This window comes from Macrobrachium nipponense, chromosome 5, assembly GCF_015104395.2.
Source record: "Macrobrachium nipponense isolate FS-2020 chromosome 5, ASM1510439v2, whole genome shotgun sequence".
Classification (NCBI taxonomy): Eukaryota; Metazoa; Arthropoda; class Malacostraca; order Decapoda; family Palaemonidae; genus Macrobrachium; species Macrobrachium nipponense.
Genome location: NC_061107.1, coordinates 108,753,271 through 108,777,598, shown reverse-complemented (window position 1 = coordinate 108,777,598; position 24,328 = coordinate 108,753,271). Strand labels below are relative to the sequence as shown.

At 36.7% G+C, this 24,328-nt stretch overlaps 3 protein-coding genes across 3 annotated transcripts in view; 1 reads left to right on the top strand and 2 right to left on the bottom strand.

Annotated features, from left to right (window-relative positions):
* LOC135215579 (piwi-like protein Siwi) overlaps positions 1 to 15,651 on the top strand; it is a 327,956-nt gene extending 312,305 nt beyond the window's left edge. Inside the window, exon 15 of the mRNA XM_064250442.1 lies at positions 14,484 to 15,651. Coding sequence (XP_064106512.1) covers positions 14,484 to 14,493 — 10 coding nt within the window. The 3' untranslated portion in view covers positions 14,494 to 15,651. The remainder of the gene's footprint in view (positions 1 to 14,483) is intronic.
* Positions 1 to 24,328, bottom strand: part of LOC135215315 (piwi-like protein Siwi) — a 360,399-nt gene that overhangs the window by 211,698 nt on the left and 124,373 nt on the right. The gene's annotated exons all lie outside the window — the stretch shown is intronic.
* Positions 23,807 to 24,328, bottom strand: part of LOC135215580 (small ribosomal subunit protein uS17m-like) — a 222,445-nt gene continuing 221,923 nt past the window's right edge. Inside the window, exon 5 of the mRNA XM_064250443.1 lies at positions 23,807 to 24,051. Coding sequence (XP_064106513.1) covers positions 23,983 to 24,051 — 69 coding nt within the window. The 3' untranslated portion in view covers positions 23,807 to 23,982. The remainder of the gene's footprint in view (positions 24,052 to 24,328) is intronic.

The following is a 24,328-nucleotide window of genomic DNA, read 5'->3' as shown; positions in this document are numbered from 1 at the left end:
GCGGATACAGTATTGGGGACGAGAAGCAATGCGAACCCCATCCTTTAGAAAATGGATGTGTGTGATTTTAATTATGGGTTTGTTTTTTATGGTCGTAGGGTTGGCCGCTTGAGGCGGTCTTCCCTTTAATTAGCCTGAAAGTTATGGGACTAACTTTAGTGGGGCTAGGTTAGGTGGTATTTATTATGCTTAGTTGTCTTCAGTATGGTCAATATGGTCTAGTCACATTGTGGTCACGCTCCTGTTGACACGAATCCATTCTTATAACTATCCAGCTATCCTTGCTGGAAATTCTAGTTTTAAGCAGAAGCATGCTTGGGTGACAGTAATCACGAAGTCAGCTATGCTAACAGGTAGGGAACCAAGATGTCAATCATCTGCATGTGAAATGTTTCCAAAATCCTTCTATTCTGTCCCTTCCCACCTCCAATGGTGGGATTCAGCTATATATATCTGGCAGGTAAGTGTCATGAACAAAATGATATTGTCATGATACAATAAAGTTTGTTCATACTTACCTGACAGATATATATAATCAAGTACCCACCCACCTCCCCTCAGGGGACAGTGGTAAAGAAAATCTGAATAGAAAATGGGAATGGTTCCCGGTATCCACCTCCCAGCGGCGGGAATGGGTACTAACCACCTAGCCGACCACTGCGTTTGCCGGGAGTTTCGAAATTCTGTCGGTCGTCAGAGAATACAGCTATATATATATATCTCAGGTAAGTATGAACAAACTTTATTGTATCATGACAATATCATTTTTGTCTCCATAGAAAGCATCCTCTTCTTTCCGTAAACTTCAGCAACTTTCTTGGGACCCATGACTATATGTAATTAAGTTATGTAGTACTAATTAAGTTCTCACGCAACACGAGAAAGTACAAAGCTAAATCACTAACACGAATTTACATTAACAAACTAAATCGTATATGAACGAACGAATTCATTGTGCTTACGATAACTATGCTGCTATGGAGTGACCGAAGAACACCTTTATGTAGAGGCACGATGGGAGAGATGCTGACCAATAGGAGAGCAGGATCTTTCGGCGGTGACTAGCATCAGGAACCAATGGGAGAGCGGGAGGATGGTGGCGAGTCTACTCAGTTGGCGGTGCGAGAGTTTTAAAATTGTTCTCGCTGGTCCGGGCGAATCTCGGGACTTTACAGTAAGAACCTTTCATAACCTGAATTATTTTCGTATGCAGAGGCAAAAAAATCTTTGTACATATTTGCTTTCATAACTTGAATTTTTCGTAAGTTGGGACCTTCGTATGTCGAGGTTCCACTGTACATTACATTTGTGGAAATACTGTTCAGACCATAAAGGTTATGCAAATGATTATAAAAAAATTTTATTGAGAGTTATTACATAGGTATTAGGGTAAACTATATGCCTCTGACGCTGTTCTATGTCGAAAATATAGTTAAATAAGTAAAATGTGCATGAAAATGTACTAAGTATAGGGTATTTATATATCTGCACATGAATATGATACAAACACAGCTTTAGAAACTGCTCTCCAATTTATAAAAGAGGATTTTTTTTTTCATGTTAGTTCTCATGAGCTTCTGCCTGTTACTCTTCTGAAAATATAGTTAAAAAAAGTGCACATTTAGCAATCGGTTTCGATTTTATAATGTTCATGGTTTTATGTTTAAAATGTGTATGAAAATATATTATGGAAATATATTATGGATAGGGTATTTTTATTTTTGTACATAAATATGATACAAATGCAGCTTTTGGATGGCACATAATTAAGTCTTTTATATGGGTACAATTTAAAGAACGTGGAGAACACCAACATAAACAAAATATGAGTAGCCTAGTTGTTACGGCCTCTTGAGAGAGGTCCGCTTCAGGTTCGATATGAAATAAATAAATAAAAAATATTTCAACAACAGAATAACACTGCATGAATGGGGGAACAGTAAGGTAATTCAAATACTTGCTGCTTAGTTTAGCGACTCGAAGTGATGACTTCACAAAAGGAGAACAGCGATTTCAGACGTCCTCTTGACTCCGTATTGCAGAAAGTAAAGTCTACTCTCAATACTTGAAAGTCAGGAACTCCCCAAAACCTCTAGCAGGACATATTCTTCTTTGAAGTCCGCTCAACGTCTGGATAACTTGGTCGTCCACCCCTGAAGATGACTAGACCAGTATCTAACCAACTCTCGAGCAACTTTTCTTCTGATTCTTCGTCGGTCCCTTTTCCTCTTGTCTCTCTCGGATGATCTCTGCTGCTGCTGATCTCTCACTGATAATCTGATCTGTGGCTCTTACGGAGAATCTCTCTCTGTGACTTAACTGGTGATCTCTCTCTCCCGATCTCTGCTTTCTTCTACTTCGACCGTCGTATTTATACGGCACTTTGGGGGCGGAGCCTACGGCGAACATCACAGGCTCCCGAGATTACCAGAACTTCTTAGAAGACTCTCGACGGAATGTTGCATCATATTTCACTGCATTCCTCCCGACACTTTGGCGCGTGTTGCACTCCACAACACGCCCGACTATTCAAGAACAGGTGCCTCCAACACGGACGCGAATGCCTCCTTGTTGCAGAATTTCTCAAAGATGCATTTTCCTTTCCTTTATCTTCCTTTGCTATGGAGAAATTACCTTGACACGTCCCCCCAAAAATAGAGAAAAATGAAATCAACTGATTTTATTTTTTTCTAAAGAGAAGCAAGAATTAAACAGCAGGGGAACAATTCTGCATAAAGCTTTAATACTTCTTCATTCACTCAACCACTCGTGCCAAAACAGAAAACGGTCACTAGGCTACTCATTCTGAAAACTCTAGATGTTATTTGCTATAACATTATCCTTCTATCTTACTTTTTCCGTTTTCTGAACTCTGCTCTAAACTTTGAAAGACTAAGACACCTCTTGCATCTTTATCAAAACTAATTTCTCTTTCTGGGACACAATTACCAAGGGCACGGTCAGCGGCCAAGGTACAGGGCGTTCTTTTATAATTCTGAAGCAAATTTACATTCATTGCCTTTGCTCTACTCTTACTCACATTAATTCTATAATGTATATTTCCCCTCTTCTCTAAAATTAAAAAAGACATTCAAACTTATAAGGTAAAGCGGAACCTTCTTTACGGACTACGTACTACTAAAACTTTATCTCTTACACACAAACTTCTCTCTTTTGCTCTAAGATCATGTTTTCTTTCAGTTCCCCTCGACTTCCGTTCGGGCTTCCGTTCTCCTCCGCTAGTTGCCAACCATCTCTTAAATTGTTTTTATAATACTCAAGATTAGTTATGCAATCATCTCTACCCTTACTTCTAGGCAAAGGTTTGACCATATTGATAAATACATTCTCAAAAGATTCGCCTACTGAAGGAATATTACACAACTGAACTCTGGGAATTACTTGAATCGGTTTCCCGGCAATTTGGTATTCATGACAGCTTAAAACATACCTCTTCACGTCACCGTCACCTCTCATTTTAGGCCAAAAGTACGCCCTACTAATAGACCTGAAAGTTTTATTTACTCCCAAATGTCCTTGCTCATTGTGTGCTAACTTCAAAACTAGTTCACGAAGCTTCCTAGGAACTACTAATTTTCCTGTGATTCCCCCTTCACTACCTGACTTACTACGAACATGACACAAAACTTCGTCCTTGACACAAAAAGTTTCCTTACACACATCGAGATCATCATCCAGTTCACACTCAAAAATTTGGGTTAGTGTCTCCTCCTCTCTCTGCAACTTGACTAGCTCATCCTTATCCAAAACGTTAAGAGCCTAATTTGTCACTGTAACTAGTACTAGATACAGGTACATTTACTACGTTACTCTCGACAGCTACGCCTTCCCCTTGGCTATCACTGTCAACATCGAAAGAGTCCGGTCTCTCAGCCACACTCATGCCAAGATCAACCTCGCTACCTCTATCACACTCATTTGAATCCACGAACTCACTCACGTTCAAATCCACGAACTCACTCACGTTTGAATCCACGAACTCACTCACGTTCGAATCCACGAACTCACTCACGTTCGAATCCACGAACTCACTCACTCGTTCAAATCCACGAACTCACTCTCGTTTGAATCCACGAACTCTCTCTCATTCAAATCCACAAACAAATTATGACCGTAGTCTACGTCTGTATCTAAACCTGACCTAGTTACTACCATTTCAGGCACTGGAATATTCCTCACAGCAGGATTCACATTCTTGGATAAAGCTAAGTTATTACCGACAATAATGTTATCGCCTTCGACGGGCAAACTGTCCACAACTGCAAGTTTTACTTCTGACACTACCTGACTTTCTAAATTCAACTTCAACAAAGGACAAAGAACACAAGTGTTAGGAAATCCACCTAACATGACTCTCTTCCATATTGATTTCTGCCTTGTTTGGCGCGCGCACACTTCTAATCAGTGAGACAGCAGCTCCTGTGTCTTGAAGCAAGACTACTTCCCTTGAAAATACTCCTCCAAGAGAGGAAACTACGCCCTCTGACAGAAATTCACCAAAAATTTTCAGAGTTTCTCTCATCACATTATTCCTACTTGACGAAAGGTTAACTAGCGATACTGGTTTCTTACCGTCCTTCCTTTCTACTGCACAATTTCTCGCTAAATGCCCTTTCCCATTACACCGGAAAAAAGTTAATTCTGAGCCACTAGATGCCATTTTACTCTTACAAACCTTAGACGTATGACCAGGTTTTCCGCATGTATAACAGAAATAGTCACTTTTACTCGCATTGCTATTACTAGGACTGAAACCTTTACTGCTTTGTACTCTACCAGACGAAGGATCATTTCGTTTCTTACCAACACTCAAATTATGAGTTAGACTATACTCGTCAGCTAACCTAGTTGCTCCTGCAAAAGATAATTCTCGCCTATCCTCTATATAATCTCAGGGGATACGTTATCTTTGAAGTTTTCTAACAACACTAGGTTCTTCCAACCATCAAAATCCTCAACCTTAGCAGAAGTTAACCAGTCAAAAAACAGCCTTTCTAACTTCTTACCGTATTCTACAAACGTAATATTTTCATCCTTTCTCAAACTTCTAAATTTCTTATGGTACGCCTCCAGTACTAACCTATACGCGCAATGATACACTCAAGACTGACTGTAAATATAAAGTCCTAGTTTCTTTAGGAGAACCTACTCGTTCCATTAACTTCTCAAAACACATGAAATATGTCGTAACATCATCCTCATCAAACTTTGGTACTAATTTCAGCACTGTACTCATATCTAACGTATCAGTTTTGTTTTCGTTCTCGCCTAACCGACTGTTACGAGTACTTTCCCTTAACCGAGCAATTTCCAACTCATGCATACGTTCTTTCTCTCTCTCTCTTCCTGCTCATACATACATACCTTTTTTCTTTCTTCCTGCTGCATTACCAACATTTCTCTCGCTTGCTGCATTTTCATTGCTTCTCTCGCTTGCTGCACTTCCCTCTCAGCTGCTCTTTCATCTCTCTCATACTTTTCTCTTTCTTTCTTCTCAACATATTCACGGAGATCATTCCCCTCTAGACCCAGAAGCTTGCCTGACTCAAACTCTTTCACCATCTCACTCATACTGGTTCTTTCTATATTTTCCCTGTTTCAATCTGTTAAAGTGTTGATAGCCAGCCTGCCTAAGCAAGGTTGCCACAATGTTACAGCCTCTGAGAGAGGTCCGCTTCAGGTTCGCGCTGAATGGCCTTTGCTGCCCCAGTGCTTGGTGTTACACCTAAACTTTATAAAACCAACCAACCAACCGCTTCAGGTTCGATATGAAATAAATTAAAAAAAAAAAAAAACTTTCAACACCAACAGTTGAAACTGGGGATACAAATATAGAAAGAAACACTAACACAACAAAGGTTTATTTACAAGCTTACTAACAAAGGTAAATGCAGAATGGTATCTCCTATTTACATAAAAAAAAATATAATCTTACACTGCATGAATGGGGGAACAGTGGGGTAATTCAAATACTTGCTGCTTAGTTTAGCGACTTGAAGCGATGACTTCACAAAAGGAGAACGGACGTCCTCTTGACTCCGTATTGCAGAAAATAAAGTCTGCTCTCGATACTTGAAAGTCAGGAACTCCTCAAAATCTCTAGCAGGACATATTCTTCTTTGAAGTCTGCTCAACGTCGGGATAACTTGGTCGTCCACCCCTGAAGATGACTAGACCAGTATCCAACCAACTCTCGTGCAACTTTTCTTCTGATTCTTCGTCGGTCCCTTTTCCTCTTGTCTCTCTCGGATGATCTCTGCTGCTGCTGATCTCTCACTGATCTGATCTGTGGCTCTTACGGAGGATATCTCTCTGTGACTAACTGGTGATCTCTCTCTCTCTCAATCTCTGCTTTCTTCTACTTTGACCGTTGTATTTATAGGGCACTCTGGGGGCAGAGCCTACGGCGAACATCACAGGCTCCCGAGATTACTAGAACTTCTTAGAAGACTCTCAACGGATTATTGCATCATATTTCGCTGCATTCCTCCTGACACTTTGGCGCGTGTTGCACTCCACAACACGCCCAACGATTCCAGAACAGGCGCCTCCAACACGGACGCGACTGCCTCCTTGTTGCAGAATTTCTCGAAGATGCATTTTCCTTTCCTTCATCTTCCTTTGCTATAAAGCAGCTACCTTGACACCTGTGTTGCCAAATGGGAATGGCAATTTCTTGCTAGATTTCGCTCCATAAAGTGCTAAAAAATTCACATCATACACAATAATCCCACCCAGCCAATTTCAATCGATTGCTCTCTTTTTCTATTCAAATGTGTTTATATCATACACAGTGTACTTTTACATAATGTTACTTAATTCCTAATCATTTTGAAACCTATTCTGTTCAATTCTTGAAAGTGGTTTTGCAAGATTTTGTTCTTTTTTCTTACATGATATATCAAACATAGTAGAATAAAAAGAAATATTCAACTTAACATTACAAAGATTTAATGTCAAAATGCGTATGCTAGATGTATTTGAAAACAAATGCAAGTTTTCGTGCCAGATGCTAGATTGAGAATTTTCTTGCTAATTACCTCAAGAAAATGAAAGCTAGCATTAAAAATGCAAAATTGGTAACACTGGACTCGACAGATCCGCACATCGTACAACTACGCAATTGTACATAGTTAGTAGTACAGATGATAGTTATCGTATCATTAAAAATATCAAAATAAACTTAAGTGGCAAAGCCGATTCTATGTCATGTTTATCCTAAAGGCGTAGCCTAAAGGGAAAACTTTTATTTTGTTTCATTGCTGCCACAAACCCCAACAATGCCACTGTACATATGATCATTCTAAACTATTATTTACTACCAAAATAAAGACTATATTTTGTGTTGAAAATTAATGTTACATGTATTCCAAACATTATTACTACCATGACCAGTACTATTAAAATTTTGAAAGATAATCTTGCTGTGAAATCTTGCTGTGAATGCTACCATAATTTGATTTTCATGTACATATATTTGTCAGCTGGCTGGCCTCGCATAGATAAAAGTTGATTTCACTGATATGGAATTACTCCACGAATAGCCTTTTTATTATGAAAATATGACAATAATATATAAGGTAAAAAGTGGTTTTACGTATTTCGTTTACGCTCCGTCGCCAACAGCAAACAACAATAGGATATCTGTGACAATTATCGTTTGTATGACTACATTGTTCAGATAAGTTATATATGTATACTATCAAAATAATAATGAAATTCGAATTAATTTTAGCCTTAATGTTGTTAATACCGTAATTACACTACTACTGTTAAAATTTATAAAAGGTTATTGAACACTGGTGTATGATTATCTCTTTCTGTAAAGGTAATGTAAGATTATTTGAAATGCTAATACTGTAAAGATTTTTAAGGTAGAGCATGTTGTACAATATTTTAGAATTTTTGCTGATTATTTTCATTTTATTTTCCAGTCTGCTTTTACTGGAAAATACAATTAGAATTAGCACGAACATATGTTGAATATTGTACAATATGCTCTATCATAAGAAATCTCTACAGCAATATCATGTCTTAATACATCTTCCATTAACCTTTTTGAGAGAGAGAATATCAGACATGCTCAGTAAGGGGCCCACTACATGCGTAACTATAGTATAAGTATGCGGTCATTCATTATATCATAAAAATCAGTGTTTTATCACATACACAATATGAAAAAATGCAGTAATTAGTGAATACAGTGTTGCACTAAAAAAAAAAAATAGTAATTTAAGAGATATGGTGAATAGAAAGTCTGAGAAAGTGGACCGCTGAAATATGAAATACTTAAAAGCAGGGGCCACTATACTAATACTTTGTAAGTTACTTGCAGTATTACTTCAATCTTAATTAGAGTTGCACAAACATTTCATTGGAACCTTGCAAAAGTTTTTGTTAAATTTTTTTATGGAATTTATAACCTCTCTCTCTCTCTCTCTCTCTCTCTCTCTCTCTCTCTCTCTCTCTCTCTCTCTCTCTCTCTCTCTCTCTCTCTCTCTCTCTCTCTCTCTCTCTCTCAAGAATTTTTATGGTACATGTAGTATGTGCTATGGTTTTTTTAGTTTTTTCAATAATAATTATGTAACTAATTACAAAATTCATGTGTGATATTTTAAAGAAATAAACTTTCCTTTTCACTTCTAAGTAAGAATAACTCTTCTCCATCTCTCTCTTACTGAGATGAGAGAATTTTTATGGTACATAATTCTTCATTAAAATTTTCTAATAATAACTCATTAAAAAAATGCCTATAAAGAATTCTTTTCCTCGTCTTCCTTTTTAACTTGACCAGTAGCTCGAAGTCCAGAGGTATCAAGTAGTAACGTGACAGGAGTGTGTGTTGCCAGATTATGATTTTTGCATAATTCTCTCTCTCTCTCTCTCTCTCTCTCTCTCTCTCTCTCTCTCTCTCTCTCTCTCTCTCTTGTGAATCTTGTGAATATCCTAATTGATGCATTAGGAAAAAGAATGCCAAAAGCATGCAAACTGTGTAAGGTTTGGTATAGCATAGTCAATCCACAAAACCTAATCAGAAAATGTGCTGCATGCAACATTCCGACCCATCCACAGTGTGCTGAGGTAATACAAGATTTGAGAAAAGATACAAGAATTTTTTGTTCAACATGTCTATCATGGATAGACAATGTTATTAAATCAAGATTGAATGTACAAATAGTTGAGAATGAAGTAGAAGAGAAGAGGAAGAAGAAGAAGAAAAAGAAGAAGAGGAAAACGGAAGAGAAGTAAACAAAAATGAAATGACAGAAAAAAATAAGGAAAACAAAGAACAAGATAAAAGTATGGATGCAGAGATACTCATTGATACTACATATGAGGCAATAAAGCAGCATACCTACGAAGAAATAAATTACGATATGACAACAGAAAAGCAAATCCCGAAGAGGCTCTACCCAGATCTATACAATGACGGGAAAGAGGAAAAAATAGACAAGAAAGACAAAATCTGCAACCTTTTGAAAAGAGGGAATTGCAGATTTGGAGAAAGATGTTACTACAAACATCCTAAGATATGTCAAAACTATGAAATATATGGTAAATGGTGACATACTTAGATGGATATGGGGATGATTGCAGAGATCTGCATCCAAAAATATGTAAAAACCTAAAAGAAGGAAAAGGATGTAAGTTCGACAAAAAATGCAAATATATGCACCCTGTAGCCATGAATCATAATCAAATAAAAAACCAACCAAGTAATAAAATCCAAAATAAGAAAGAAACAAATAAAGAGAGAAATCAAGAATATCAGGTAAAAGAGAAAAGCAAACCACCAATGAGATATGCAGAGGTGTCAGCAAAAAATTTCAAAGCATCAGCTCCGAAATTCTACTCAAGAGATAATAACTGTATTTATTATGCAAGAGGATATTGCAGAAACGGAGAAAATTGCAGATTCAGACACAAAATGAATAATTATGATGAAGGAAGATCAAATATTATGGAAAAGTTGGATTTTTTAATGTCAGAATTTCTGGAAATGAAAAAAAGAACAACATACCAGAACAGGAAAGACATGGGAAAATCCTTATTACTACCAGTATTAAATGAAGGAGAAAACACGCAAACCATCATAGTGATGAATGCGCAGGGTTTAGTTACGAGTAACTCAAAAGAAAAATAGAGTACTTAAAAGAACTAACCCAAAATGAAAATAAAAGAAAATAGATATAATGAATATAAGTGAAACCTGGTATTCCCAAGAGACTGGGAATGATGATCAAATAAAAGGGTTCCAAACTTATAGATCAGATAGAAAAAATAGGAATCAAGGGGGAACCGCAATATATGGGAAAGACAAAAAACAAGGAAAAATATATGAGAAATATAGTAACTCAGAATGTGAACTAATAGCGGTAGAATTTGAATCTGAAAAATTGATGAACATAGTAATATATAGACCTCCTAATACTAAAGAGTTTGACTTAATAATTGAAAAATTGGATGATATATGTAGAAATCACAAGGACTGGACTAATCTCCTATCTGGTGACTTCAACTTTCCTTTCGTAGAATGGAAAGAACGAATAGGAGATTGTGGTTGTACTTATACATATAAAAAAGAGAGTAATAGTAGTGCAGAAGATAAGAGGCAATTTGAAAAGCTATTAGATATGCTACTAGAATACAACATTCAACAAATAAATCACCTGCCAACAAGAAAGGAAAATACTTTAGACCTAGTATTTGTGAACGAGATGAATTATGTTAAAGAAATAATAGTTTATAATGCGAATATTTCAGACCATAATGTCATAGAATTAACAGTTCATTCCAAAGCAAGTGAAAATAGAGATAAGCAAGAAATGAAAAAGTGGGAAGGATATGGAAAATACAACTTCTACAGTAAAAAAAAAATATAAAATGGTCAGAAATTAATGAAGAATTAAACAAAGATTGGGATAACATTTTCGTAAGTGATGACATAAGGGTAAATACGGAGATATTATATAAAATATTGGAGAAAATAGTGGAAAAATATATACCGAAGAAGAAAAGTAAACATCATTCATGCATACCAAGAGACAGAAGGATCTTGTTCCAGAAAATCAGAAAGTGGAAAAAAGGTCTTGCAAAAGAAAAAAATGCATGGAAAGTTATAGAACTAAAAGTAAGATAGAAAATGCAGAACAAAAGATTATACAATCAAAAGAAAATGAAAAACGGGACTTGGAAGAAAAAACCCTATTAAATATCAAGCAAAACCCCAAGCTATTATACTCATATGCGAAGAAGATGAATAAAAGAAGAATAGAAATAGGCCCTCTGAGAATTGAAGGGAGATTAACGAATGAAAAAAAGGAAATTTGCAACATACTGGCAGAACGATATAAGAGAGAATTCACCCCTAGAATAGATAATGAAGATGATGATATAGAAGTAAGGGATGAAAATAGTGAATATTTAGCTGACATAGATATTAATTGAAGCTGATATTGTGCAGGCTATTAATGAAATTAAAAATGGAGCTGCTGCAGGGCCTGATGGAATTCCTGCTATTTTGTTAAAGAAAGTAGTTCATTCTATCGCAAAGCCACTTGCAATATTATTAAGACAAAGTGTAGATACAGGCAAGATTTATGATGAGCACAAATTAGCATATATTACCCCTACTTTCAAAAGTGGATCAAGACTAGAGGCAAGTAATTATAGGCCTGTGAGTCTAACATCACATATTATGAAGTGTATGAAAGGGTAATGAAGAAAAATATTATGAAACATTTAATAAAAAATAATTTGTTTAATAAAGGACAACATGGTTTCGTACCCGGAAAAAGTACACAAACCCAACTGTTAGTCCACCGTGAGAACATATTCAAAAATATGAAAAGCGGAAATGAAACAGATGTGGTTTATTTAGACTTTGCAAAAGCTTTTGATAAAGTAGACCATAATATATTAGCGAAGAAAATTAGAAAACACAATATCGTGGATAAAGTAGGGAAGATGGTTAAAAGAATTTTTACACAACAGAAAACAGATAGTTATTGCAAACGACGAGAAATCGGATGAGTCAAGGTAATATCCGGTGTGCCGCAAGGTACGGTGTTAGCTGCAATACTGTTTGTTATTATGATTGAAGACATAGACAATAATGTGAAGGATTCGGTAGTGAGTAGTTTTGCAGATGACACAAGAATAAGTAGAGAAATTACTTGTGATGAAGATAGGAACGCTCTACAAAGAGACCTTAACAAAGTATATGATTGGGCAGAGGTAAATAGGATGGTATTTAACTCTGATAAATTTGAATCAATAAATTATGGAGACAGAGAAAGAAAAACTATATGCATATAAGGGACCTAATAATGAGACCATCACAAATAAGGAAGCAGTTAAAGACCTTGGTGTGATGATGAATAGGAACATGTTATGCAATGATCAAATAGCAACTCTGTTGGCAAAATGTAAAGCAAAAAATGGGATGTTGTTACGGCACTTCAAAACAAGAAAAAGCTGAAACACATGATTATGCTGATTTATAAAACATATGTTCGTAGTCCCACTTGAATATTGCAATATGATATGGTACCCACACTATCAAAAGGATATTGCACAAATAGAGAGTGTACAAAGGTCCTTTACAGCTAGAATAGAAGAAGTTAAGGACCTAGACTATTGGGAAAGACTACAATTCTTAAAATTATATAGTCTAGAAAGGAGAAGAGAACGCTACATGATAATTCAGGCATGGAAAACGATAGAAGGAATAGCAGAAAATATCATGGAACTAAAAATGTCAGAAAGAGCAAGCAGAGGTAGATTAATAGTGCCCAAAACTATACCAAGAAAAATAAGGAAAGCACACAGGACATTAATCCACTACGCACCAGCATCGATAATGCAGCGTCTATTCAATGCGTTGCCAGCTCATCTGAGGAATATATCAGGAGTGAGCGTAGATGTGTTTAAGAATAAGCTCGACAAATATCTAAACTGCATCCCAGACCATCCAAGATTGGAAGATGCAAAATATACCGGAAGATGTACTAGCAACTCTCTGGTAGACATTAGAGGTGCCTCACACTGAGGGACCTGGGGCAACCCGAACAAGATGTAAGGTCTGTAAGGTCTCTCTCTCTCTCTCTCTCCACATTGTAATCTTTGCACTCCTATAACTTTACCAAACATTTGTTTCTTTTTTAGAGTAATGTATTGGGCTAACTTTTAATGAAATTACAGTAACTTTAATTTCATTTAAAAGTTTGCTAAATACTATGCAAAGGTAATGCCCCTCTCTCTCTCTCTCTCTCTCTCTCTCTCTCTCTCTCTCTCTCTCTCTCTCTCTCTCTCTCTCTCTCTCTCTCTCTCTCTCTCTCTCTGTTTAATGGTAAAATGTTTAAGATGACTGATCAAAGATTTATAAAGTAATAGAATGATGATAATGTATGTTTGATGTCGGATGATACTTTTAAGTATACATTTGGTATTTGAACTTTAAAGATAGGCAGTTATAGGCATTTTTAGGAGGAGCACGTTCTGGGACACATCCCCCATGAATACGGAGGGTCCGCTGTATGTGGTATGCATGGACTTAGGAAAAGTGTGATAGAATCATAAGTATTTTGAAAGATGTCAAGAATGTATTAATTGTTTTTTTAAACATTGGAAGCAAAGTATATCTTCAATTGTGCAGTAGGAATGTAACTGGGTAGGTGTATAAGTGGGTCAGTGGCAAGGATTTATTATGTCTTATTTGTTGTCATCTTTATGGGTGGAATGATGGGATAATGTCAGAAGGGACAATATTTGTTATTAGAGAGATGATGGACACTGGAATAGCAAAGGTGATTGCAGATGTATGCATTAATTGGGGATTGTGAAATGAAATTTTTAACCTATGAAAGAATTAGGAAGTGTTCATAAGACAATTTATAAGTACAAGCGAGCTGGGGGAATCTGTAACTAGAACTTTTAATTAATATTAATGGTGGTTAAAAAAAATGGGGTCAGTTGATTCATACAAGTATTTGGTAGTAAATTGAATGATGTTGAAGGGCAATGTGTGTGCGCTGCTATTAAGCCAGTCGTACAGGTGTAGGAAGTTTATCATGCTTTGAAAGTTTTCTTTATAGCTTCATGTACATACAATTTTATTAGTTCAGCCTTCCATGTAAAGGAAAATAGATTTTTAGTGTAAAATGTGAATACTTTACCTCTAAAGTTTTTAATTTAGAATTTAATTTGAAAGCCTTTTTTTAGTGTTTTCAGGGCAAGTAAAACCTTTTGCTGAAATTTTGTAGATGAGTATTTGAAAGTTTGAAGTTTTAACTTTCATCTCACTTAGCAATCCTTTTGTTTGTTTGAAAGCTTGCAGATTTATTGACCATTAACATTAATTTTCAGTAACAGAACTAGGCTAGATTTGCAGATATTGATTCATATCTATTTTTGAAAGATTTCATTGCATCACAAGGGTTAATGTGCAATTTACATTTCAGGTATTTGTGAGTTGGAAATTTTGTCCATTGCCAGTTTATAAGAAAGGACCAGTGTTTCTTTGTCATGGTTTGTATTCAGATATAAGTTACTTTTGAATTTTAGGTTCATCTGGGAAAATTGGGTTTTCTGTATAACTATGATTATATATAATTTTTTTTTTTATTTAATAATGAAAGGAAAATATAGAATTGAAGTGTCAAGATGAATATTGTAAGTAAGATCCTGGTGAATTGCTGTTAATGTAGCCCCCTTTCATTTCCAACCATCTTATATGTTAGATGGAAATAACTAAATGTACTGAAGTTTTGCTATAATGGAGCATCTTTTCTTGGTTACCGTGGATTATGTATTTGGGAAGTTAATGGGAGCATGGTCATGTCAGATATATTGTGAACTAACAGTAATTTGGTTAATGGCACTAACATTTCACAGAAAAATATGATGATTAAATTGGTTGTAATTCTTTATTATACTCGTGTTGCCATTCAAGAAAAGCCTCTTACTGTACTAAGGGAGGTTTAAGATTTTTTTTTCGTTTAAGAAATAAAAAAAAAATTATTGGTCATCATGCTGAAAAATAAAGAATTTATTATTTGGGCTAATTTTGTAACTTAATATTTTGTAAGAACATGTTCATTGTTGTACGTATATCAATAATAATATTGGGATGAGTTGTAGTAAATTTTACCCTTGTGGCTGAACTTGAAATGTTTTTCATGACATTAAACTCCTATTAACTTCTAGGAATCTTGTAAGTGTAAGTTAATGTTGTTGCGTTACTTATTCATTAGATTATACTTTAAGAGCTTTCTTATTTTATCAATCAAAACATTTTTTTTTTTTTTTGGGTTACAAAAAGGAATATTTGCACACTTGAGTGTAAACTTGCACTGTAAGTTTGTAAATTAAGCCAGCTTTGTATTCATAGAAGTTGCAGTTCTAAAGAAGTTAATTGGTCTAATAAGAGAGTTGCACTCCAATAAATGTACTTCCTCCAGTTTCCTATTTTGAAATACGAAACAATTTCTTAGCTTAATAAAAAAAATTATTATGCTGAATATTGAAGGCTTGTGTTAACAGTTGAGCTGTATGTTTACTTAAGTGTAAAATATTTAGTTGCAAGTTGAATATTGTACAATAAGCCTAATAATTAAATTGATGAGTTTATATTAATTTTATCATCCTGGCAGAGCATTTGAATAGAACATCTCCCACTAATAAGGAGGAGTCCGCTACTCATAAAATATTTGTATATATTTATATACTATATAAGTTATAAGTATGAGTAAATCAATGAAATAGGTATGTATAAATATACTACAGTAGAGCCCTGGTCCTCGACCGTACTTGAACTCAAAATAATGGAATTTCAACTTTGAATTTTGAGTAAATTTTGCATCAGAGCTCAAACAAATAACTGGAATCCGACTCGATGAATCATGTGAATTTGGTAAACAAAAGTGGTTTGGTAAGTTGTTACCAGTTGGCATTGTTCCCATGCTTATTTAAAGCCTTCTTGCTCTGGCGCTATTGTTTTTAGCAAGTAGCACACTCTTGTACAGGTATTTCCTTAGTTTTTAGGTTCTTTATACTCTACTTTGATTCAATCATTGGTCCCAAGACAGCCATTGCAGAGGCAGAAGAGGAAAATAGTAAGAACCACAGTTGAACTTGAGAAGATTATTGAAAATTATCATTATGAAAGAGGCATTCTGGTGACAACCTTAAATCCTGCTGAGATTTTTTATGATAGTCAATAGTCAACTACCGTCACAACTATCGACACTGTGAGCATCTTTTCATAATGGTAAAAACCATAGGTTATTCAAGTGAATCACTAGTGATACGAATTTTGATACTGTAAACAAAACAACTGTAATTACAGTAATTACCGTGGATATTTAATTACCATAATTAAATGTTAGGATGAGCAAACTCTGATTTTTTTACAGGTGTATTATCTCTCTCTAATTCTAAAAACCTAAAAGCTTTATAAACCTAAGTATTTTCAGGAGAGTGATCATTTGAAAAAGTTAAACGTATATTACAAAATTTAAACATTGTCATCGTACGCCATTTGCATTTGATATAGTTTACATTCTCAAAATCTTGGCTGATCGACTACTATCAATATGTATCTTCGTTGCCATTACTTTACTACTAGAAGAGATGTAATTTGGAGATACCTTTTCTTGTAAATTAACTAAATTGGGTTTAAAGTGTGGACAAGAGTTTATTTTGTAAGCGATAAGTGTGATTTCGCCAGTTCTAGACATCAATTTTGCCTGCTCCATTATTTAATAGTTATGGTTAATTACTTCAGCAATCGGCTGTTTCTCAGTTCAATTGTTTGTCAGTAAAGGGTTATATCTGCTTCATCCGTAATTAAAAAATCCAGAATATCTTAGTGGAGGATGGAGACTGTCGCCCTTGTTAGGTTGTCACATTGACATCTTTCACACCATTATCCCTACATTAGAGGATCATCCTTCAACAAACCTCTTCTCTCCATGTCTTCCTTCACTTTACCTCACATCTAATTCTCTATCTCCATCTAACAGGTTTCTCCCAAGCCCTCTTCACTCATTCCTAGTCATCCATCCTCAACGCATGCCTGTACCATCTCAATCATGACACACTTATCACCTCTGTAATCTTTACTAAGCCTGCCTGCCCTTCTTATTTCATCATTTTTCAATCTCTCAAGCAGCAAAATATTCCCATAAGCCACCTCGGCATTCTCATCACTGATCACTCAAGCTTTACTTCCTCTTTTTCTCCTAGAGCCCATGTTTCTGCTCCATACATTAACACTGGTTGTCACACTGACTGATATCCATTAGCAGAAGTCGAGTTGTAGTTGTGTATTGAGAATGATTATTTTATTAAAACTTTTTACTGTATCCAATCATATTGCATGTATTATTAACATATCTCATTATAACATGAACAGAGTGGTCTGCCATTTGCTTCTGGTTTGTTTATATTTTTTAAATAATCAATCATCACACACTAGTTGCCAAATGGAACTTGTATCAGGGATAAGTTTTTTTAGTAAATCATCAAAGTTGGGTTTAAGAATTGCAGCTACTGGATTTATAAACACAGTAAATTAAATGAAGAGTATGTGCGTGTTTGCCAGTTTGACAGCGGTTTTGCCCCCAAAATATTTTGCAGTGCTTATTATTTGTTGTTCTCAGTCGTGCTTGACTGAGATGCCCACAATTCGTGGCTCTCAGTTGTGCTGACTCGTGAGCCTTGTTCTGTACTAAAGGGCAATATTTTCTGGTAGTATTTTATAATCAAACTAAAAGGGTTTTGTGCTATCAATAGATCCCAAGTTGTCCTTAATATCAGGATCCTTTTCAAATTTGAAGGAATAGTTCAACTCTTGAACGCCGAAGCGGTATTTTAAAAATCGTATGCTGGCGAGGTTCGGGAAAGAGCGCCGAAGTGGAAAACATTTTTTTTTTTTTTTTTTTTTTTAAAGCACAGTATGCTTAGTTTTCAAGATTACGAGTTCATTTTTGGCTCCTTTTTTTTGTCATTGCTTGAAGTTTAGTATGCAACCATCAGAAATGAAAAAAAAAATATATAAATATTGGGATATATGACTGCGCAAAAAAATTTCATATATAATTGTATTCAAATCGTGCTGTGAGCAAAACGGTTAAAGCTAGAGTTAATTTTTTTTTTTTGTATTGTACATTAAACTGCGATCATTTTGGTATATAACACATTGTAAAACGATCAAAGCAACACAGCAAAAATATTATCACACAAAATGATCATGAATTCGTAACGCGCTGATGTAAAAAAAAATTTTTTTTTTTTAAATTAACCATAAATCAAAATATTGTTCTCGAGACTTCCAATTTGTTTCAAAGTAAAGATAAATGATTGAATATTATATTATACTGTAAAGTTTTAGCTTACAATGGCATTTTTCTACCCTTTCGGTTGAGTTAAAGTTGACCGAATGTCTAATTTTTTTTAATTTATCGTGATTTACGTATATGCAAATATTTCAAAAATGAGAAAAGCTACGACCTTCAATTATTTATTGTTGTATTCTGCATGAAATTGCTCACATTTTCATATATAAAACTATATAACGGCTAATATGAAACTGAACAAATATTATGAGAATGTGACATAAGCATTTCGGAGATTTGCGGCGCAGAATCCGTGCGCGGAGGTAAGGATTTATTTATTAATTTTTTTTTTTTCTCCAAAAATTCACCATAAATCGAAATATTGTGCTAGAGACTTCGAATTTGTTTAAAAATTAAGATAAATAATTGAATATTACTAGACTGTAAGAGTTTTAGCTTATAATTGCGCTTTTCGACCATTTCAGTAGTCAAGTTGACCGAACGTCGATTTTTTTTCTATCGTGATTTATATGCAAATTTTGAAATTGAGAAAAGCTACGACCTTCAGTTATTTATTGTTGTATTCTACATGAAATTGCGCACATTTTCATATATAAAAAACTATGAAACGGAGAAAATATCACGAGAATGCGACGTAAGCATTTAGAAGATTTGCGGAGGGAAGGAAATTTTTTTTTTTTTAATTCACCATAAATCTAAATATTGTGCTAAAGACTTTGAATTTGATTCAAAATGAAGATAAATGATTGAATATTACTAGACTGTAAGAGTATTAGCTTACAATTGCGCTTTTCGACCATTTTGGTAGTCAAAGTTGGCCGAACATCTATTTTTTTCTATTTATCGTGATTTATATGCATATATTTCAAAAATGAGAAAAGCTACAACCTTCAATTATTTTTAGTTGTATTCTACATGAAATTGCGCACATTTTCATATATAGAACTCTATTTTTCTATTCTGGTACAAATACATAATTAAAAGGAATGCAGGTGAAACTTCTTTTTGCATAAAATGAAATAACATAAAATACATCAATAGATACAGATATATATAAAAACTTGTAATAAATATAAAATAAATTCAGAATACCTGCTTGTAATCCTGACTCTTCGTACTATTCTTGTTTTCTCCCTCCTCCATTGAAGAGTCTTGCATTTTTTCCTCTCGACATGATGAGGTACAGGTGGAAGAGGGAGACGCGTGCCCTTACTGCTGATGTGGCGGCGGCCCTGTGTGCCCTCCGGTGTCGGTAACTCAGGCGCATTCCAGTAAAAGACCGCATTGTGGTATTTGCAGTTACACTCCTCAAACCTGCAAAGAGCTGTTTTGCAGGTGCGACAGAAGAACCGGACGTGTCTCCTGCCATTCATATGGCACACCCGGCACAGTTTCTGCCTGCGCCCTTGTAGGAGCTCCAGTGTGTGATCCCCTGGCTGCAGCCAACACACAGGGTCTGCTATCTGACTAGAAGACATCTGAGCGGGGACGCAGGGCCAGCGGTGGGAGCAGGACGACCGAAGTTGGCCCTCCTAACATCTGCCCCTTCCTCTAGGGGCAGGGGGGCAGTGATGGAAGGCCATTCATCGGGATTAAAGTTGATGAGGGCATTTCCGGCTACCTTGAGAAACTGGATGTGGGACAACCTCCGGAGATCGGGATTGTAGTGCCCACAGTAGAGGATGTAGGCATTCTGGAGGGCCAACTGAAGAATGTATTTGAGGAGCTTCTGTGTCCACCACCTGGTTCTCCTGGCGAAGGGATAATACTGAATGAGTTATCAAAGAGATCAACTCTTCCCATGTGCCTATTGTAGTGCCCAATGATGGTAGGCCGCTCGACACGCAACTCCTCATACATAACTCGGCCCTGCCGACGTGTCTTCTTCCGATGCACGATCTCCTCTTGGATGGGTTCATGACTCCTCATAATCATGGGGACTAGTCGGACCCCCTTCCAACAGATGACGAAGACAGCTCCATTCCGCTGCCACTCTGTCTCTCCTCTTGCCAGATGTTGCGGATGGCTAGCGAACCTCTTAAGGACATTCAGGGCCCCACACACCAACCGAAGGGTACCACTGACTTGCACACCTGCTTCACACAGTTCCTGGGCCAGGGATACCGAGTTATAATAATTATCCATAAGCAGGTGGTATCCCTGGTTACGGAAACGATCCACAAGACTGAACACAGTGTCACGCAGCATGAAGAAGACCCCGGAACACACCGAGAAGTCCACGACGTATCCAGTGTTGGACTCCGTAATAAAAAAAAAAAGTTTCTCCATATTTCTTCAGCTTCTTGGGGTTATACACTTTAATGCTAAGACGTCCTTTGTAAGGCATCATCCCCTCATCCAAAGAAAGGTTCTTGCCAGGAACCACGAGAATTTTGCACCGTTCACGAATGTACTCCAACACTGGGGGGACTAAGATGAGGCGTTATTGCCCGACGTCGGCAGCAGGCATCATACCAAAAAAAATGTGGAGAGCCCCAAAAAATCCGCCATGTCGGTGAGGTTGCAGCCCCGCCAGCGATACGACAATGTCATCCGTAGTTCGTCGTCTCTTGCTACCAGATATTCCAGCAATTCCCGCACAAGGAACTGCTGAATGAACCCCAGAGCAGTGAGAGGAACAGGTATGGTGAGCCCAGGTGCTGCCGTGAATGGGTGCATGTTAGGTGGGGTTGGGTCCTCCGACCACCCCTCGTTGCTCTCGGATGACCGACCTTCACCTTGGCTGGCGCGACGCTCTGACCTTCTATGTGCTTGTGCACGCGCTCGGGCACGGTTTTGCCCTTGAAACCCCACCACTAGCCCATCTCCCTCACTTAGCCCCTCGCTTTCTGTGTCATCATCGGCGACAAAACTAGACGATATCTCCTCCTCCTCCTCAGATTCCCCCCCTCATACCCACTAAAACCACTAAATTCGAGCTCACTTTAGGGATGTGAGCCTCGAACGGACATTGGGGGCAAATATTCATCATCACTAACATCGGTAGTGATGTCCTCGTCACTAGATGACCAACCGCCATCAAAAATGAGGACTTGCAACATGCTCTTGATAGAGCTCTAATAAGTAGTCGTCAATGTCCTTTGGTTCGAGGCCTCCCAAATGCTTACGAATGCCCCTAAGGACACCCCGATGCTTCCTAGGGGTTACTAAAGGCACACAAGACATGTGGTCCTAGAACAATTTCGTCCACACGAGGCCGCACGGAACGGCGTTGAGGTCATCTTGGGTACTTGGTCCCTTGCCAGCATCCAAGTCTAAAATACGTCTCACACGATCCCTCCCGAGGGGTAAAACGCGCCTTTCGCGCTCCATACGTTGTGGAGACATCTCTATGTACGTCTTGTACCACCACAAATACCCAAACTCTCACAAAAGTTTGGCAAAAGATCGCTCTCGGACGACGCGTCGCTGATGCGAGAAGGCGGCATTTCGTGCATGCGCACCTGGGTCACGCTGGTAAACAAAACAACAGCTTGATCCGTGAACTGGCATTCCCCAAGGCACGTGATTCAAAAGTTTTCGCCTGGTAGGCCAATAAGTATTTTTCCGCGAATTAAAAAAAAACATATTGACGTACCATACGTCCAATCAGCACCCAACAGACAATTTATATCTGTTTAATACGTTCAATCGGTGTTAAAGGGTTAATGGGGATCTACTTCTGGTGGGTATTACCCTGCCGATTAGTGATGTCAAATTCTTTAAGCATAAAGAGCCATAAATGTGCCTCCTATTTCACAAGATATTTCATGAAAAAAAATAAACTTGTATTGAAAGATATTCAAAGTGATTTTGTATAAAGTATTCTTGTAGACAATGAAATTTGCCATTAATTAATACTGAATGTTTATATTACCACAATAGACCACCAAGGCAGCAATATGGTTCGTTTACATCTGCTCATGCCCCCAGCTGCTGATGTAACTTGGGCAGTTTTTCCCAAGTTTGTGATAGCAGAAAGAATTTGGCTTATTTATTTTTTTAACATTTTATTAATTTGCTGTAATAATTAGGCTTTGTTTTTAATGTTATTAGCAACAATTTTGGTGCCTACCTTGTGCAGTACAAACTACATGCTTAGCCTATGGTGCTCAGTCTTAACTATCGGTGATATAGCTGCATTGGTCGTATGTATGTAATTATTTTTATGTATATTTTAATTGAACTGATTTCCATAGTGCTACTATTAAACTTATCTCCTGTTACTCTCAACTTCCCATTCAGTGCTGAATGACCTCGTAGGTCACAGTGCTTGGCCTTTTGGCCAAAATTTTATATTGAACGGATTCCAATTCTTCATCATTGGGTAATTGTTACTTTGTGTCATGTTTTAGTTGACTTATAAGCTATCTATGGGATGTTATACACATTAGTTTATTTTTTGTAGTTGTTTTTACCTAATTTCAGCTGTGAAAAATTTTTCAAAGTAGTTTCAAGTCTTAAAGTGATGGCAGTTGCTTTTCATTAAACAGTATGAAGAAGAAACGCTAACCAGTTAGTTTCCAAATGGAGGAAATGCATCGTAGTTCAATCCTTTGACTTTTTACTTTACCTATAAAGAGCCTAGTATTTCTATTTTTATTTATAGTTCTTGACTTGGAGATTCATGGACAGGTGAGAAGTCGGATTTGTTTTATACCCATAATTTCAAGAAATTAAATTTGTGATGGTTTCAGAGCCTCACCAAAGGATGAGCAACACTAACCTTTGATAAGGCAGTTATTCTGGAAGATCAACCTGTAGCCTGAATACTGTATACATCACCTATTGCTACAAAGGTAGTCACTTATTGAGATCACACCCAGTACAGGGTTAGGTTTTGACCCCTTTTAGGCCGGGAGTACACGAGCCGCTATGTGGCACCACAGACTTGTGGCACGGATGTGGCTTCCCATAGGTTTCCATTGTTTATAAGCTGTTGCAGGAATCAGCGACAGCTCACCACAGCTTATAAGCAATGGAAAGCTATGGAATGAAAGCTCGCCACAGCTTTTAATCAATGGAAACCTGTGGAAAGCCGCATCCCTGCCACAGTGGCTAGTGTACTCCTGGCCTTACAAGTATTTAGTAGGCATATCACCATCAGTTTCAGAGCAGCAGTTTTCATAATCCAAATAATCTTATTGTTCATTTTAAAGTCAATTTTAGAAAGAAAGAAGAAATGGAATAGATGGATAGTTGTACTAAAAGAAAATAAGGTTGTCCTGACTACAGACAGTTGTGCATCAGTAGTTAATATGCAATAACATAGATCTAGGGTTTTGTCTACTGTCAATGCAATCTCTTGAAACATTGCTTTTCAGCTGCAACCTCATCCCAACAATGAATCAATGGGTTAAATGGTTGGTGGGGAAAGTAATCTAGTACGAAATACATTTTGGTGTATGAGTATTCAGTGAAACTAATTTATCATTTTGAGAATATCACATGTATTTCAGAGTAAATTTTCTTATGAAATCATTCCACAACAAATTTACTAGTATGAATTATGTCATATTACATATATTTTTATTAGTTCAACAATGATTATTTATTTACAATAACTTAAAATCCAAAATATATCCTATAATAATATCAAAACTCATGTAGCAGCTGGATCATTGTGAAGAGGATGGCCTGGTTCAAATTCATGCCATTTCATATAACCCTCCTGAAAAAAAAAAAATTTACTTTAATGATCAAGTTGTGGAATAAAATAAAATTAACTACATCAGGTCAACACAACACAACACACTTTTTAAATACACCATCATGTAAAAACAAGACACTTATCTTACAAATACTATTAATTCATCAATTTTAAGAGGACAGGCGGCAGTCTCCAATTAACGACATGGGTTACGTTCTTGAGACTCATCGTAAACCGAAAACCTTTGTAAGCAGGAACATTGTCAAAAATCTTAAGACGACCTTACTGTGTTTTGGGG